Source organism: Chelonia mydas, chromosome 5 (assembly GCF_015237465.2).
Source record: "Chelonia mydas isolate rCheMyd1 chromosome 5, rCheMyd1.pri.v2, whole genome shotgun sequence".
NCBI classification, from domain to species: Eukaryota; Metazoa; Chordata; order Testudines; family Cheloniidae; genus Chelonia; species Chelonia mydas.
Window position 1 is genome coordinate 52,450,123 of NC_051245.2, and position 19,403 is coordinate 52,469,525.

At 37.1% G+C, this 19,403-nt stretch overlaps 1 protein-coding gene across 1 annotated transcript in view; it reads right to left on the minus strand.

The window, feature by feature from the left end:
- EDIL3 (EGF like repeats and discoidin domains 3) overlaps nucleotides 1–19,403 on the minus strand; it is a 389,354-nt gene that overhangs the window by 6,852 nt on the left and 363,099 nt on the right. Inside the window, exon 10 of the mRNA XM_027827522.3 lies at nucleotides 14,848–15,003. Coding sequence (XP_027683323.1) covers nucleotides 14,848–15,003 — 156 coding nt within the window. The remainder of the gene's footprint in view (nucleotides 1–14,847; nucleotides 15,004–19,403) is intronic.

Here is a 19,403-nt window from a genome sequence, read left to right on the forward strand (position 1 = left end):
AGTTTGCCCACCTCTGGACTAAGGGCTAGATTTTAAAGGTATTTAGGCACCTAAAGATACAGGTGGGCATTTAGTAGGATTTTCAGAAGCACCTAGGTACCTACTCCCATTGAAATCAATAGGAGTTAGGTGCTGGGCACTTCTGAAAATCCTACTAAATTCCCACCTGTATGTTTAGGTACTTAAATACCTTTAAACGATGGCCCTAAGGTCACACAAGAGTCTGTGGCAGTGCCGAGAATTGAACCTGGCTTTACGAAGTACGAGGTTAGCATCCTCACTGTTGGATTATCCATCCCTCTGGTTAGCCTAGTCATCTCATTAATCATTAGTTATTAGTAATCATAAAAAGTTTCAACTTGAATTCAAGATAGGTGCACGTTAATCATTCTTTTCAAATACAAGGATACTCTGACAGAACTTGATCCTGCTCCCATTACATTTAATAACAAAATTCCTATTACGTTTAAAATATTTCACACATTTTTTCTTTTTATATTGCGGTTTTTCTCTTTATATTAGGTTTCAAATGCTAAATGCTAGCCATGGAGGGTGGGATTTTTAAAAGTGCCTTAGTGATTTAGGAACACAAGTCCCATTGACTCAACATAGTACTTGAGCTCTGAATTCACCTAGGCTCTTTTGAAAATCCCATCCTGAATTCCCCCCAGCCCTTTTTCTCATCCACCTAATATTAAACTGCAAAAATAAGACTGAAACATCAAGCAAATATTTCAGTCCACTCCATGGGTGAAATCATGGAGCCACTGAAATCAATGGGAGTCTTGATATTAACTTCAGTCATCCCAGACCTCCCTGTTACAGATGGCTTTGGTCTGCAGCAGTTGATTGATCTTACCCATGGGGTAATCTGCTGCACAACCAATATCTGCAGCCTTGCTCTAAAATTGTATCAAAATTACTAACATTTTAAAATTAAATACCTTTTTGACTTAGCATTTTTGGCATACATTGGATGTTGAGATAAAAATTTGCTAAATCATATTGTTTCACACAGTAGGACATTACTGAAGAGGGGTTGATATTTTATTTCATCACTAGTGAGTACATCTTGGACATACAACCGATTTTGCTGTTAATTCACTCTTGATCAAAATCTCAACTTCTACTGTCAAAGAACGGTCCGGAAATGAAAAAAATGGTATTGGTTAGTGAAAAAAGCTATGACTGAGTCAAAAAGTCTGAATACTGTGCAGCTCACATATGATGGGTTTCTGTTTTGTTTTGTTTTGAGCTAGGGTAAACCAATATATAAATCAATATATTGTCTCTAGTTTGTGTTAAAGCGCTGTAGTATTTTTCCTTAAGTCACAATAGCCACAAGTTCATTTTAAAGATTGGTTTTTTTGTTGGCAAGATGAGAAAGATATTTTGAGAGGAAATTTTCAGCATATTTTGAAGTTCTTCATTCCCTTCAAACTTTGACAAATTCTCTTTTTGTGTTCACCTGAACACCGGGCAAAAGGTTGAAAAGCAATTATCTATTGGCTTTTCAGTGTCCTATAAAAAATGAAATAGTGGTTTTAGTTCTATTCCTACTGGACAGGTACTCCTACGACAACTTGCACTCAGGCCATGTCTACACTTACCGGTAGATCGGCTTTGCTGCAATGGATGCAGCATGTGTTGATTTAGTATGTCTAGTGAAGACCCCCTAAATCGACAGTAGAGCGCTTTCTGGTCAATTCTGGTACTCCACCGCTCTGAGAAGAGTAATGAAAGTCAATGGGAGAGCATTTCCCATTGACACAGTGCAGTGTAGACACCTAAGTTGACCTAAACCACATCGATTCCAGTTACGTTATTCACGTAACTGGAGTAGTGTAACTTAAGTTAACTTACCGCGGTAGTATGCACAAGAAGTTTTAACAGAGATGCCAAAGACTGAATGCCTGGGGGACTAAACTACCCTCTCAGCCCTAAACGTGGTCTGTTCATGCAAAATATTTACAAAATAGCATAAGAAAATCTACACTGCTTTCCATGCTGTATATATCCCTTGAACATAAAACATCTTTTTGAAGTTCTATCAATCTGGCACCTTGAATACCTAAGAATGGCCATAGTGGGTCAAACCAAAGGTTCATCTAGCCCAGTACCCTGTCTCCTGACAGTGCCCAAGGCCAGGTGCCCCAGAGAGAATGAACAGAACAAGTAATCATCAAGTGATCCATCCCCTGTCGCCCATTCCCAGCTTCTGGCAAACAGATAAACTTGATATGATAAATGATAAACTTGAATGGTAAACTTCCCTTCCATCCTCTTCATGGAAGATAAATTTGCCTTATAAAGTGGAACCTAGTTACTATAGAGATAGGCACATTACAAGTGCATGTGTAGTTAAAATAGATTACATTAGACTAGAGAGATAGACTACGGAGAAAACAACACTAAGGGCTATGAAAAATATATTTATCATAGGAAACCATTCATAGACTGAATGCAGTATTGATTAGATAAATCAGCTAGAGAGTTGGGATAACAAGATTGCTTCTGACTTTAAGTTTCTTTCATGACATTGTAACATGGTATAAGGCAAGCTTGATGAACAAATGTTGCACTGTGGCAAAAAAGGCCTCAAAACTTTCAAGCGATAGCTAACAATGGTACTAGCATTACTCCTATAGTTTTGCTCCCTACTGAAGAATTAAATAAGCTAACAATGATAGAAGACAGATGAAAAATAATATTTTCTTGCAATTTTAAAAAAGTTTTCTGCAAAATATTGGTTGAAATTTCAAGATATTTTACCCAGCGCTGATGGTTATCAAGTATAAAAAACACTGCAAAAATTTCACACCACAGAGCTGATGAAAAAATTAGTTTTTTTACCATGGAAGATGTAGATCACAAGGTAAAATGAACTATAGGTCTGATCCTGAAAGGGCCTTTGTACCTGCAGAATCCTGCACCAATGAGGAGCCCACTGAAAACAAAGGGGTCTGTGCTGGTGTGTAGGTCCACCCATGCAGATCTCCATGCAAAATTGGGGTAAAAGAAAGATGCATTAGATTAAAACAAAAAGACATCTAATTCTTAATTAGATGAGAGCAGTGTAATTACCAACAATAGGGAAATAAGAGTTTGGGAAGTTCTTTTTCTAGTTCATTGGCATGTTTGCTTGTACTTGGAGCAAAAATAATATGTTCAAGTCTGGAGCACAGAACATTTTGCAGCTTATACAGAAGCCATCTCCAAGGCTATTTTTTGATTTGCTAGTTCACATTAAAGTGTGGCAAATCTGGAATTCATCTTAGATCATCTTCATTCAAGTTCCATTGACAAGCAATTAATTTGTTGAGATGGACCAAGGCAAATACCTTTAGGGAAAGATTTTTGTCTTTAAATGACTGAGGTTTTGGCAGCAACTATGGATGAAGCCATCATAAAAGGTAATGATCCCACAGCAAATTTACTTTGCTGTTCCATTAGCGCTGCCATAATCTCATAGAAAATGTATTGTGGGAAAATTATACCTCAACCTAACTAAACTAATACGAAACACAAAACCTTGAGAATATAGATCAGGGATCTTAGAGACTAACAAATTTATTTGAGCATAAGCTTTCGTGAGCTATAGCTCACTTCATCGGATGCATTCAGTCTAACAAATTTATTTGAGCATAAAGCTTTTGTGAGCGAGAGGTGGTGCAGGCCGAGGGATGTGTGGCCGCCGCTTCCCGCAGCCCCCATTGGCCTAGAGCAGCCAACCGCAGCCAGTGGGGGCTCCGATTGGCCGAACCTGCAGACACGGCAGGTAAACAAACCAGCCTGGTCCACCAGGGGGCTTACCCTGGTGGGCCACGTGCCAAACGTTGTCGATCCCTGATATAGATGGAATAAGAAATTTACATCTAAGTTATCAAATATCCCCAAAGACTCTACTTTAACAGTCAAAAGTATGGCTTTTGGTTATCTTCAACAACCTTTGTGATCCAAAGGCCAAGTATTCAAAATTGGGTGTGGAACGCTGGACCACGAAATCCATTTTTATGCACCTAAAAAAAAAAAAGTGGCCTCATTTACAGAAATGCCAAGTACCCACAGCTCCTCCTGACTTCTTTGGCAGTTGTGGGTGTACAGTTCTTCTGAAAATCATATTTAGATGCACAGTTATGGATTTATGTTCTTGGCAACCAAACTTGAGAATTTTGGTCAATGTTTGTTTCAAATGACTATTGACCATTATGGCACCACTGTTTGACATATTCAAAAACTTAAATTTTCAACCAGAACAACATCCTACACACATCCTCGACACATTCCCACTGTTTTCACATCATTCTCTGTGTGTGAGCCAAAGACCACTGAAGTCAAAAGGAGTCTTCTATTGACTTCAGTGGACGTAGGACCTGTGCCCTCTATTGGGGAAAAAGAAGGAAAGACAAATTGTGTTCTGGCTTCCACAACGTTTGATTACCTCTCAAAATTTTCTGTCAGCCACATGAGAAAAACTTCAACAAAATAATTTGTAATACAGTGCTTTAATTGTTATGGGTGGGTGAACTTTTTAAAACTTCTTAATTTAATAACTTTTCATGTTCTTTTATCCAGATTCTACCACTCTTACTCATGCTGAAGAGTAGTTTACTCCGCAAGTAGTCCAAGTGAGATCAGTGTGGCTCCTTATGTATTAAAGCATTATTTAGTGTGAGTAACAGTAGCAGAACTTGGCCTTTGTGAAATGTAACGTATCTGGCAGTGGCATACAATATGACAACATGAAAGATAGCTGCCCTAACAAGGACACATGCAATTATGTGAGAGAGTATGTGCGAGTATACTGAATGTGTGTCTGGCTCCTGTGTATCCTGGCCCTTCAGAGCTGAAAAACAGGACTCAGCAGCTATTAAAATTGTTCAAAAAAGGTCCAGTATGACAATTTATTTTATAATTGGAGTCTACTCAAATGAGACTAAAAACCTGGAAAATATAGCATGGGATGCTCTGCTTGAATAAAATGATGTTGTTGTTGTTTTACCGTAAAATGTGTCCTTTATCTATAACTGGGGTATACAATTAAGTTGCCTTGCTTTCAGCAGTTACTGAAATTTTCAATAGAGTTAACAATGTTGTTATGGCACAAACAACAAATCTAAATACTGAAAATGTAAGATGACTCATATTTTTAAAAGCTAAACCTTATGACAAAACTTAATAATTTAGAAGAAATGTCTAGATACAAAATAAACTGGAAAAAAATTGAATTATATCTAAATAATGTATTGTGAATAGTTTATGCTTTATTCTCAAGCTCTGAGCTAGTATCTGTTTTATGGGGCACATCAGCCTCAGGCAACCTTTGAATAGGCAGTTGCAGAGGGAGGGAATGTTTGTGGTTGAGTGTCAGTGAATGTACAGAAAAAACAGGTGTGCATGAATTCTAACTCCCCACAGAAGACCTTTCTGGATTACATGTCAGGTATAAATCTAAATTAGAATAAAGTGGTGGCTTGGTCATAAAAATCAAGATTTTTTTAAAAAATTCTAGGCACCATTATATTTATGATGCTGGGAAAAGAAGAGAGACTAAAAATTGACAATCAGTCCCCAAAAGAAGGTTGCTGTTAATATATTGCCTATTGCAATATTCCCGTGCTAAGCAAAATATCTGATATGGACCCTCTATTGGAAATGCATCCTTGCTTGGATTAAATTTAGCTAAAAAGAAAATTTTGGTGCTGCCTCTATTTATAGTCCATCGTTGGCACCCCACAGTGTTTACAGGGGAAGGTGGCACCAGCTTCTCCAGTAAAGAATCCGGATGGGTAGCATCAGCCAGAGTCTGGAGGATCAGTTACATTGATAGGAAGATCATTTCAATTGTTCGTTGTCTGCAGTCCCTCTTCCATTTGAAGAGTGGCAGAAAGTGTGGTAGTGCCACCTTCCTTCAACGAAGAGATCTGGATTGCAGTCCATTAGCTGAAGTCTAGGTAGGCACCAGGGGTTTGTAACATTACCCATGAGTTGCTGAAGGCAGACAAGAGTATTGTTGAACCATGGCTGCATAGGCTCTTTCAGGGCCATCTGGAGCACTACTATAATCCCCAGTGACTGGAAGGAGGAGGATATTCTGCCTCTGTTCAAAAAGGGTGATAAGGCTGAATATAGCAACTATTGAGGTATTACTGTGTTGCTGGTCACAGAGAAAGTCTTCACTTCAGTGTTAATATCTTGAATCAGTGATGCACTTAGAGGCAAAGGTCAGTATACTCAGTGCAGCTTTAGAGCTGGTTGTTCTACCGCTGACTAGAGGACTGCTCAGTACTGCTGCACTGAGACAGGCAACTGACTGCAGAAAGCACGTGCAACGCTTCATAGACTTCCTCGTGGCCTTCGATTTAATGCATTGAGCAAGTTCGTGGGATCAGAATCCCTAGGTTCATAGCATAATTGATAGAAGAGCTCTATAATGGAACAGAGAGCTGTGTTTGAGTCAATGGCAGATACATGGTGTGGTTTCCTATCTCCACAGGAGTTTGACAAGGCTGTCTTCTGTTACCATCATTGTTCAATGTTGCACTGATTGATTGATGGACAAGTTGAGGAGCAGCTGCCTGTGGTCTTGACCTGAATACCATTCTACTTCAAGATCTCAAATACACTGATGACATTGCTAGCTGTTTGGTGAATCGCTGAAGCTGATGGCCAGTCTGGTCAGGCAAGAAGCTCTTTGGCCATTACCATGAAGCAGCCTCCAGCTCCAGATTACAACGAGCTCAGTGTTAACCTGTCTGCACAGGACACTGAGCAGGTGGCAACTGTCAAATATTTGGGAAGCATCACAGATAGTAATGGAGGACGCCTGAAAGCTGTGGACACTTGTGTAGCACCTGCTGCTGCCATGGTTTCAGATCCTTCAGTGGCCTCTGACAGGGCACTGTGAAATAAAACTTGCTATGAAACTGCAGATCTAGAGAACTATGCTTATATGAACTCTATTGTACTGAAGTGATGCTGAGGAAGGCTAAAGAACACTGGATTGATGATTCTGATTCTCATCATCTTCATCAGGTGCTTCATATCAAGTGGCAGAACAAGATCGGAAATGAGGATATTTAAAGTTGAATCCAGCACTGGTTCAGTTTCAACGGTTTTCTTGGTATGGACAAATCAGAATGGAAGACCTACAAATTCTGAAGCCACTACAAGGAATGCCACTACACGTCCGGCAACCACATGGATGCCAAAAGCTTCGGTGGCACAATAAGATTGTCAGTGATGGACACAAACTGAATGGGGAATTAATTAATAAATACATAAGCAACCCCCTTACGCAACTGAGGAAGACAAAAACATCACTTTCCAAAAATTATGAAGTATCATCAACTTCTTTAATAACTATTTAAGCTAATTATTTAATTTTAAAAGACTATTTAACTAAAAACTTTTATATAAAGAGCAAGAGTATTTGGAATTTTTAAAAGTGGAATTTCATTTCCTGTTAAACCCTAATAAAACTGAAGAAATATTTCAGAAAATGGATTGAATAAAAACAATTTTTAAAACGATAACTTTAAAGATTATCTGAGGCTTTCTAGCCACAAGAGAACAAAGGCAATTAGAAGTGCGTGGCACATTCATGAAGTATACTGAATATTCAGGACCTGAAGGTATCATCAGAAACAACCCATGAAGGCATGGAGCCAGTGAAATGATTACAGCAATCAACTATGAATCTAAACAAGACTGAAATTTTATGAAAATAGGAAGCAGAAGAGTATAAAATTCTCAAGTGAGCACCCATCACTCCCACTCTCTGCTACCCTGTTCAAGCACTCCTCAACTCATCCTGTGCATCTCTACAAACAAGCTTCCACAGACAGCTAAGAAGACGAAGAAGAGAACAGACACACAGCAGCAACAATAAAAGGCAACCTTCCAGCCCAGATGACAACCAAGACTTCATCATAGTAAGATGGAAGTAGCCAAAAGCACTACCAAGGGATTAGGTTTGAAAACTCTTGGAATGACTTTATTGGAGTAGTGAAATTGATATAGAATTTGGACCCATAATAATTTTAGGAAATAAGACCTTGGTCTCGGCTTACCGTGACAAAAGTGCCCCAACAAAGGCTGGGTTAATTCTCAAAAGTATAATCTTTGTTGAAAGCTCTCCACAAAGAAGCACACGAAAGACACTGTCAGAAGTAACCAGTTAGTCATTTGTGTTGTTTTGTTTAATGCTGTATTTTTCTTTCTTTAATAATAAAATAGCCATGGTTAATAATTGTGATTATTATGCTTGGTTTTAATTGCAGTCTTAATTGAAGGTATGCAAAAACCCCTGTGACTAAAATGACAGGGCCCTTTTCTCTTGGTAAATTGTGACCAATGTCTTATTTCCCCAAATTATTATGAGCCCAGACTTGATGTCTCATAGGAAAATAGAAACTGTTCATGGGTGTGCAAAATAATTTTGTTTACAGGTGGATTCTGCTAGGTTATCATTGATAACGTAAAACAATTTATCAAATAAACAATCTTAACTAAATCCTAGGGAACCAAAGAAAGTGTTTTAAATCAGTTAATTGGAAAAAGTAGTCAGTGAAGAAGTTGCCTTAAAACAAGCCAATTAGCAAATAATAAGAATCTTAAATAAATTAAATATAACCATTTCTATGATTATCAATGTTTAGCCCCCATCACCTCTCCATGAATATGTGATCTGAGCATTTAGTGATTAATGGGAGAAACTGTTAATATCTTAAGTTACAACAGTGGGAGCTGCATCCCTGAATTGTCAATAAGAAGCATAATTAGAGCAGGATACCGTTTCTTGTTTCTCTAGACTAAATATTTTTAGTAATTTTGGGGATAAAACTACCTGGTGCTTAATAACATATGATACCCCTTTCCATACCACATGCCAAATGAAAATAAATGTTTTTTTAAAAACTTTGCTTTACATTTGCTGTTGTCGCTAATCAACAATGCATTGGACTTTTAAACCGGGAGAATTTTGAAAAACGAAAACCAGAGTGCCTGAAAAGTTCTCCAGTATTCTCACAGCTTTGGTATTAACTATTATACTATACATAAGCAAATCAAGTACTGAATTTGAAAATGTGTAAAATATTGTTAAAATGTGTCCATAATCTGTATTTTATGCAAAAAGAGAATGTGATAAATCTATCAATATGAGTATTAAAATAATTATACATTTGACGAAAGAAAATTAAGCAAAATTATTACAGAAAATGGGCCAGTTTTAAAAAAAATATAATATCATCTCATTTCACACTTGCAATTAGTCTCTGCAATCAGTTGATAAGGAGATTGACTAGAAGTGTAAATTATACCATTTATATTGCTAACTACTTGATTTGCCCACAAATTGGGCCTACATTTAAATATTATAATCTCTGTCTGTAATTAATTGTTCCTGCAATTTCTGATCAGGATTGACAGTGCCAAATTCTGGGTGTAAATTTCAAAGCTGAACTGAGGCTCCTTTAAAAGTGTGGCCCTTTACATATTATCAAGAAAAATGCAATCTTTAGACCTCCATTTGACATTACAGTTGCGTCTAGGTTATCTACAGCACGGAAGGTAATTTAAAAATCACATTCAAAATGTGATTTTAAAAAAAAATTAATCTGCTCATGCTTGGTATAAGTGGCCTTGCCATAAGACATATAGTAAGCTACTGACCTCTAGCTGAGAAAAACAAGATAACTATTTTACTCCAGTCATTAATCTAAAATACACTTTCTTCACACACATAGGTTGCTTAAGCTTCAGTAATTCCTGATTGCAGGGAAAACATTAATATATTCCAGAGGTTTCATTCTAACTACTTACAATGATTAAGAAAGGCATATTTTTAAATATGCATTTTTTCCAGTACCCTTTAGTTTGCAGTTCTAGATGAGCTCAGTGTAGGTTTAAACAGAGATGACTGGCAGTTAAAATGGCAGAAGCCAGACAGAAGCAGCAGGAGTTACTATTCTTGCTTTCACAAGTTTTCCATTTAAAAGTGTGCTTTACTGAAAACTAAAGCTAAAAAACCCACATTTCCTTCTCTTTGAAACATCTAATTTATTTATTATAGATTTACTGAAGATATATTCTGCAGATAGTGCATTTGTAAATATGAAAAGTTGATGTTTTTCCTTGTAAAAAACCACCTTGATCCATGAAGAGTCAGAAGTGAACACCAATAGGAATCAGTGTAATTTGCAATGAGATCCGATGGCAATTTAAAGACGGATCCTGCAAGTGGCTGAATGTGAAAGGAGATGATCAGCACTTTACATATACATTGAATGTATATATATTTTAACGGGTTTTAGATCTATAATTTATTCATCATATAAAGTGTCAAATTTTGTTTGGGGCTCAAGAGTAGGTCTCCCTTGGAGACTGTGTTCCCTTTTCCTCCATTTTTTGGCATTAGTTTTTCTTCCTAAGACATTGGACCATTGGAAAGCCAGTTGGCAGGGGAAGACATTAGAACTGTGTAGATTGCCTGAAATAGTAAATAAAAGTTAGATAACTGAGCATCTGAAAAATGATAGCAGGAGGTTACAAATCACCAGTAATGGGAAGCAAAAATCTATGGGGACTCTCAAAGAATATGGCAATCTTATTCCACTCAGGATAAGTTCACATCAAGACTATCATAAAGCTATCAGGCCATGGTAGAAAAAAGGGAAACATCAGTAAGTTTTGCTTAGTGCAGTAAAGCATCCTTGAAAATATTTATACATTTTGGGCCAAATTCTGTGAACATCCTCAAAATTGGTTCTTCTGCAAAGGCTGGTCCCAATCTCAGGAGGATTCTGTTTTTGTTCCAAACTCTTTCTCTTTTGTTCTCTCCCCCCTCCTCCCCGCCCGCCGAGCGCTGCTCAGTATTTTTTGATGGTGTCTCTTTCTGTGCTACTACACCAAGGAGCAAAGTTAGGGTAAGCTTAAATGTATGTTCTCTTTTTCACTGTAATGAATGTAGTACTTTGCTATTAGTCGTTTGGTCTCTGGAAGACATTTCCTTTTTTTAATGCAAAGGTTATAAACTAATATGAGTATGAAGTACTAATGTTGGTAACGGTCAGATATTTTGGATACATTTATGGTACATCCAGGAAAGGTGAAATTATTGTTTCCTATTTTTACCTGACAACCAATTATATCCATAATCACAGCTGTCAGTACTTTTTCAATTTTATTGCTACAATGGCAGATTTTGCTTTTATTATCTGGAGCCTTGGAATTTATTGCAAAAGAAAGTCACTACAGGATAAAACCACTGAGATCTGCCATCTTGTTCTCAGTGCTGTCAAATTATATTTGAGAGAGAGAAAGAGAGAGAGAGAGCGACTTAGAACAATATGGGTCAGATTATGATACCCTACTCATGCTGAGTGAATAGAACCTTTCAATTAATTGAAATCAGTGGGTCTACCCAAGAGGCAAGCTACCACTAATTCCATGTTAGCAAAACTGTCCATATGGATATACCATATTTTGTATCATAAGCTCTTTTATAAAATGCAAAAACTGAAAATACAATTGATATGTGTGAGGTACGCTTATGGTTCCTTTTATTAAAAAAAAAGTTCCAAGAATAATAAATACAAGTGGAAACATTTAATACCCTGAAAAGAAACACAACAATTGTTGAAAACATTCAAACCTTGAGGCAACAGTTACTTTAACTGCTAGAATAAGACATTTTGCTAACCATTTGGAACCTAAATATATGCTATAAATGGCCATTAGTGTAACTATGTTCCAATTATCCATAACCCAGGAGAATGTTTTGATAAATAATTTCCATTTGTCTGCATTTTTAAAAAATTATTCCCGTAAGCGGTGTATGTTCTGTAAACAACTCCATAATAAAAATTTGACCATGCTATTAATTCAGCTGTTTGCAGCCTCCAGGGTCAAGTCAATGTACACTGAACAACATTCAAAATAAAAAAAAAGAGAAATTAAATATGTATGTATAAATCAATCTCTAAACCTACTTTTGAACACCTGTGGGGGAACAGACTTCCAAATTGATGCAAAAATGGTAATTATGGTAATTATAACAACATATCATTTTGATTATTCCAAACCTGTCTTTGCCTTTACTGAATTTTAGAACATATTTATAATTATTTTTATATGTACAATCCTTGGAAAACAAAAGCATACATGCTTATATTTATGGTTGCTTACTTTATTAAATTAAAAGTTTGAACTAACTGAAAAAAATCCTAGGAAATCTGTTTTCTCCGAATAAATGATAGGCACAAAAAGCATCAAGGAGAATGCCTCTTCCTTGGCCATAAATCTGTACATATCATTTCTAGGTCCAATTCCACAGACTCACAAATGCAGCTTTATAATGTCTATTTTGCTTTAATATTCTATATAGTTTGAATTTTATATTATGTTAAAAAGATATATCTAAATATTAGTTACTGCTATTTGTCCCATGCATAGACTATGTGGTAAGATTTTTAACTGAGAATTGTGGGTGAATCTACTGTAGGATGTTAAACTGAAGTTTCTAAAGTTACACATTTTTAAACAGCAAGTCCAGTGAACTTGAATCCAAGAGTTTTAAAGGAGCAGGCTGAGGCACTCGCTGGACAATTAATGTTGAATTTTAATGAGTCTTGGAGCACTAGGAAAGATCCACAAGACTGGAAGAAAGCTAATGTTGTGCCAGTTTTTAAAAAGGCTAAATGGAATCACCCAGGTAATCATAGGCTTGTCCGTCAGGCTGACATCAGTCCCAGACAAAATAATGTAATATGTGCAAATAAGCCTGGATTTATGGAAAATAGATTCTGTCAGACTATCCTGATATGTTTTTTTGATGACAATACAAGTTTGGTTAATAAACACAATAATGTTGATGTAATTTACTTAGACTTCTGAAAGGCGTTTGACTGCACAACATTCTGATTAAAAAACTAGAATGTTATAAAATTAAAGAGAATGGGCTCTTCAATCTAGCAAAGAAAGGTATAACACCATCCAATGGCTGGAAGTTGAAGCTAGACAAATTCAGGCTGGAAATAAGTGTTAAAATTTTGACAACGAGGGTAATTAACTATTTAAACAATTTACCAAGGATCATGGTGGATTCTCCATTACTAACAATTTTTAAAGCAAGATCAGATTTTTTTTCTAGAAGATATGCTCCAGCAATTATTTTTGGGACATTCTACGGCTTATGTTGTACAGGAGGACAGAGAGGATGACCACAGTGGTTCCTGCAGTATGATGGATAGAATCTATGAATCTAGATTGTAATCTGGGGAACAGTTTGGTTAAAAGGCAAACTACCATAGGAATGTCTTCTCAAAAAGTAGGTTACCACCACCTTGTTAAGGGATGTGAATATATTATTTTCTACAATGTGAAAGCAAAATGATGTGTGGTACCTGGTTTTTCAAGGCAATAAATGCTGACTCAGGAGTCTTTGGTTACCCCTTCCTTCTCTCCTCTCCCCTCCCCTCCCTCCTGTTTCCCACTCACAAAGATTTCTGGAAATATGCTTTGTGACACTGATTTCTTTTATAAAGTCTAAAGTCTTCATTTGTTTAACTTTAAGGAAAATGTGTATAGTGGTGAAATTTTTTGATTACTTCTAACCTTATGTTTCAATTTAAAGGTGAAAACCTGTTTATTTGTTCACTAAATGCTTAAGATGGAAAAACTTCTTTTGTGATGTTCTTTGGCAAATGTTTTGCATCTAAATGCAATCATCTAAAATAATAATTTACAATACCATTACTGTGTGAGTAGTAATATGTTTTATGTACCAATATAGAATCAAGTGACCTTGCTAAAACTGGTTACTAATATAAGACGCTATTTGAGCATCAACTATTTATATTGATTGGGGAATTAATTAGTTATCTGCATTGCTTAGGTAACTTTCTTACCAAACTCACAAAGACAACAATTATCTCTTCAAGGATCATTAAGAAGACACACAATGATTTTTTTGATGACCACTTGAGTTTAAGACTCTCTTTAAGAATTTTTAAGCACACTATTTTGAAAGCTCAGACTTGCATAGAAAATAGGAATGTGAGTGACTTATGAGTATCTTCCTTGTCTTTGATAGTGTTGACCCCTAAGGAAGGGATCACCTCACGGGACTAATATAGTGGGGATCATATCCCTGGAGTAGTATGGAGAAAAACAATTATTAAAATTTGACCTGTCAATTCTTTTTTCTCTAGATTATGTTGATATAAAATTACATGGCACTCAACATCTTAAAACACGCCTTTCTCTAACATCTGCCATTAACATTTGCAAAAGGAAGAGTTCTGGAATTAATTTATTTTAAAGCATATTAAGACCGCTGATGCAATATTAATGCATATGGGTGGGTATCTGATATCCTAGAATGATTAATTACCAGAAAAATCAACCCAGAACCATTAGGTACAAAGGCACACTAAAAAAAAAGTATTTATTTTTTCAAAATAGCTAGCACATTTTATCATACGCTTATCAAAATCTTAGCAGGGTTGCTGTTCTCAAAAACACAAACAAGCTACTTTTTATATGTGTTCTACTGCAGAGTTCAAAGGAGAAATAATTTCAATAAATGGAGAACCGTAAAGTTTTATGTCCCACATCTAATAGCTTTGGATCTGGCACATTGCATTGATATGTACGATATTATAGTATCAGTGAATGTCATTGTGGTATATGATTCCTTTCTATTCACCTTGACTTTTAACTGTGGAACTCTAGGCATATAGATCCACATAAAACAGACAGTACATATTAACCTGGAGGCTACCAGCACTGAGGTTACTACTTTCTGTAAATGCAATCCAAATATCAATTGCCTCATTATCTTACCTTATCCTTTTTTTGTTTTTCATCCTGGTAGATGGACCAGTGCTCCCCATCATTACTATAAGCAAGTTTATAAGAGCCCACAAACTGTACATGACCAAAATCTTTAGCTCCTTGAGTAATTATGCCAGTCACTTTTGTAGGAACAAGGAGGTCAATCTATAAACAAACAAATAAATAAGACAGTCAGACATAGTTGTAATATTTTAAATTCAGCAACTGACTTTGTGTCACACAAAAACATAAAGATACATTCTTGATCATGTCATATCAGCTATGATGCCCAAGAGCACAAACTAATTCAGGAAAGCCCTGAGTTTTGTAGAGAAACCAACTCAACAATTGTTTAAGCGGATTTCCAAAACGTCTTCTAACTTACAATTGCCTACTTAGACCAGTATTTTCCAAGATCTGGAATATACATATTAGATTGGCTTTACAAGAATCATACATCTTGGATAGGGCTTCCATTCCTGATAAAGAGATTTTTAGCATTACTAGTACATTATTTCTCGAGTCCTGATTTTCAGTATTCATATGCTTCTAAAACCTCAAAGTTAGGATTTCCACACAATCATGGATGGTTACATGACATGTGCTGTTTGGGCATGTTATTTGTTTTGTGATGCGTGTGAGTGTATAAATGCACTCTACATTCTTTATTTCCTATAGCTGCTTATGGGTTCCTCTTGTGTGGAACTTTAATTTTAGTTCTTCCCCCACTCCACCCTCAGCTCTCAAACTAGGGGCTAGATCATCAGCTGGTATAATTTGGTCTGGTTCCATTGACTTCAGTGAAGCTACATTTATTTGCACCAGCTGAAGGCCTGGGGATTTCTAAAATTGTTTTGGCACTTTAACTGCATCTATTGCCCAAAATATATTTACCCCCATGAATTTTAGTTTTTGCTCCAGGTTAAATCATTTCCATATTTATCCTCATACTTTTTAAATAGCAAATGCATTTTTTCTTACAAATAGTCTCCTGCAAATTGGATGTCTGTGACACCCCAATACCAGAGGGCAAGGGGCTCTCTGGTACATAGCAGTGAGTCTCAGCTGGCCTAACCAGCTCTGTGCACCCTACATATTGCTGTCATGAGATTTATTTAAAAGGCGTCTTGGAAAAGTAACTCATTGATTATTAATATTCTTGTGTGATGTAAGTATGGTTAACATGGAAAAAAACTACACAGATGCACTGGAACTATGTTCCTCAGTTGTGTTTGGCATACATTGCTATGGGTGCTGAAACTACAGGTGCTGGGGGTGTTGCTGCACTCCCTGGCTTCAAGTGGTTTTCATAATATATTGTGTTTACAGGTTAGTTCAATGGTTCTCAGCATCCCCACTCTACAAATTGTTCTGCACTCCTGGACAGTGCCTAAGCCCAGCTGGTTCTACAACATGGTTCCACAGGCTTGATTGTGTTTCCAATGTAAATTAAGCAAGGTGTGACCTAAGACAATAAAAAGCCTATGAGAAAACTACTTTGAACAGAAGACTCTAGTTTGTTAAATTGGACTTTAGTCTTAGAAGCAGAGTTTTACTTTTGTTTGTTTGTTTGTGACCTTTTCTATTCCTGTCCCTTTTACTTGGGTATCACATAAATCTGTGTGCTAGTTTTAATAAATCAATTAAGTGATGTGTATTGAAGTGGAGGGTGTGTTAACACCAGTTAAACGAACAGGTGATGTGCACTGTCTCTTTAAAGGTGCAGTGAACTTGAGCAGTTACAGTGAGAGGTGCTGAACATGGCAGAAAAATGTTTTTGAAAAGAACTTGTGGCTGGAATGGTAGTTGAGGTCCCATTGCAAAGAATAACTGGCGTGTGGAAGCCAGGGTGAGATCTTGCTTGTATGCTGGCTGTTGGTCTAGATTGTGAGCCACAGCAGCATAGCATAGAGTTGCAAGGCAGATAAGGAATTTGGGATAAGGAATTTGGATAAGAGGCTTGCAATCATATAGTAATATCCTACATTATTTCTATATAAGCTTCAATGCACATATGTAGCATGCTGTAATATCTGATTCTTTCTCTATGCTAGATAATTAACATGGTTGTAATAGTTCAATTTATCTTCATTCTACATAACTATAAACAGATGTCCCCATCTGATGACAACCAGATCACAATAGGCCAAAGGTCCAGTTTTCTCTCCCACTTCCCCTAAAACAGTAAAGGCAGTACTTTATTATTATTATTATAAATATTTATTTATAGATATATATCCTCTCTCCCCCTGTGCTCCACTCCTCCTCTTCTCTCTCCCCCTCTTCATGCCTTCACATCTTTTTTCTCCTTCTCTATTTTAAGATGCAGTCATAGTTCAAGAAGTTAATTTGACTCTGTGTTCTGAAGGCAGGAAGATACGTGACCATTCAGATGTCCTCTGGTACTGGTAATGAGTTCCAAAGTCTTGGCCCTTTTGCCATGAAAGCCTAGTCTTCTCCTGAGGTTGACAGCTTCATAGTTCCTGAGGAATATTGTTGTGAAGAGAGTGGTGATTTTTTGACATATCTTGGGTCAGTTCCACAGAGGATCTTGAAAATTAATGCCAAGGCCTTGAATCTGACTTAGTATTCTGTGAGGAGCCAGTGTAGTGAGCCGGGTTATGTATTTTCAGTGGCCAATATTACTGAGGAGCTGGTACATTTCGGACTAATCAGAACTTTTAAAATGTTTGAGTTAGAGCTAGAGTATATTTCAAAGTTCATTGAAGAGACAAGGTGGGTGAAGTATTATCTTTTATCAGCCCAGTTTCTGTTGGTGAGAGAGGCAAGCTTTCAAGCTCACACAGAGCTCTTCTTCAGGTCTCGGAAGCTAAATACAAGGTAAAACAGATTGTTTAGCACAAGTAGGTAAGACATTTTAATCTGTTTCACCGTGTGTTTAGCTTTTCAGACCTAAAGAAGAGCTCTGTGTGAACTTGAAAGCTTGCCTCTCTCACCAACAGAAACTGTTCAGATAAAAGATATTACCTCACCCACCTTGTCTCTCTAATATCATGGGATTAACCGGGCTACAACAACAACACTGCATCTGAAAGTCCATTGAAGTCATGAAAAGACTCAGAGTGAGTTGCAGTAGTCTACCCATGAGATCATGAAGGCTTGGATCATGTGAGCAGTTCCATGTAGGACATGAATGGGAACAGTCTTTTGTCTAGTCATAGACTGAAGTAATAATTTTTCCAGACATCGGTATCTGGAGTCCAGAAAGGCATGTACACTTTGGTCTGATTAGACAACTGGAGGGCAGAACTTTGACTGGGAGGTGAATTAACAGTTTGTTAGATCTTCAGAGATTTTTCATCTTCCCACCAAAAGCACCTTCATCTTGTCCAGGTTCAGGGTCAGCCAGCTTTCTGTCATCTAGTTGTTTATCCTGGCCAGGCAGATGGATAGCTGGGAAAATGGTGCTATTTCTATTGGAAGCAAAGTGTATGTAGAACTGAGGACTTGCTGCATATCGCTTGCATGTCAGACCATGATGTCTCACTTCCCCTCAGAGACTTTGTGTGGATGTTAGAAAGGATGGAGAGGAGGACTGAGCCTTATGGACTTTCAAAATTGAGTGGCCAGAGGTAAAGGAACAGCTCCCCATGATTCCTCTCTGTGAGGATTTGGAAAGGAATGATTGGACCCATTTCAGACCTGTCCTGTCAAACCTTGTTACATCTCTGAGGTGAGTGACAGAAACACACTATGATGAGCAGTAACTAATGCTCTAGACAGACCCAGGAGGATGAGCATAGACATATTCCCCCATCTGTGTACAGGAAGGAGATATTTATCAGTGCTGTCCTTCTTCCATGACTATGCCTGAACATTGACTGATACAGATCAAGGAAGTGGGCAGTAGATTGGTGTGCCTGAAGACCGTTCTTTGCCAGTTTCTTGATTTTCTTGCTAAAAATAGCAGATTTGACTCCAGTCAGTATTTTGCAAGGTCTGCTAGGTCCAGAGATGGGTTTTAGTGAAGTGGCAGAACTATACTGTTCTTTAGCATGGGTGGTAGTCAATAGGTGTACTTGCATGAGTAAAAAAAATCTCACCAGCTTAGTGTTTGTAGGATTGTGCCCTAAAGTTGCAGAACTTTAATTCTAACTTTGCAATCTTAGGTCAAGTTTTTCAAAAACAGAGGGAAGAGCAGTATAAAGGGGACTTAGAGTAAACTGTAACTAAAATTAAGCTCTTAATACTTTAGTTCGGAGCCTAAATAAGTGGCCTGATTTTCAAAAGGGCTGAGCGCCAGGCAACTCCTGTTAACTTCAGTGGCAGCTGCTGGTTGCTCTGCACTTTTAACTAAGCCAGTGATACTCAGACTGAGGCTCACAAACCATGACTGGCTCTTTAACATGCCTCCTGCAGTTCTTTGCAGCATATTTTATTAAAACACTATGTGATTTAATTATTAACCAAATAGAATATTTGATCAGTCATTTTGCTGTGAGAATTATCTGATCTATCCAAATATTTCCCCTGTCATACTGTTTGAATATGAATATATTGTACTATAGTAAATGAAACAATGAATTCACACTACTGTGACTCTT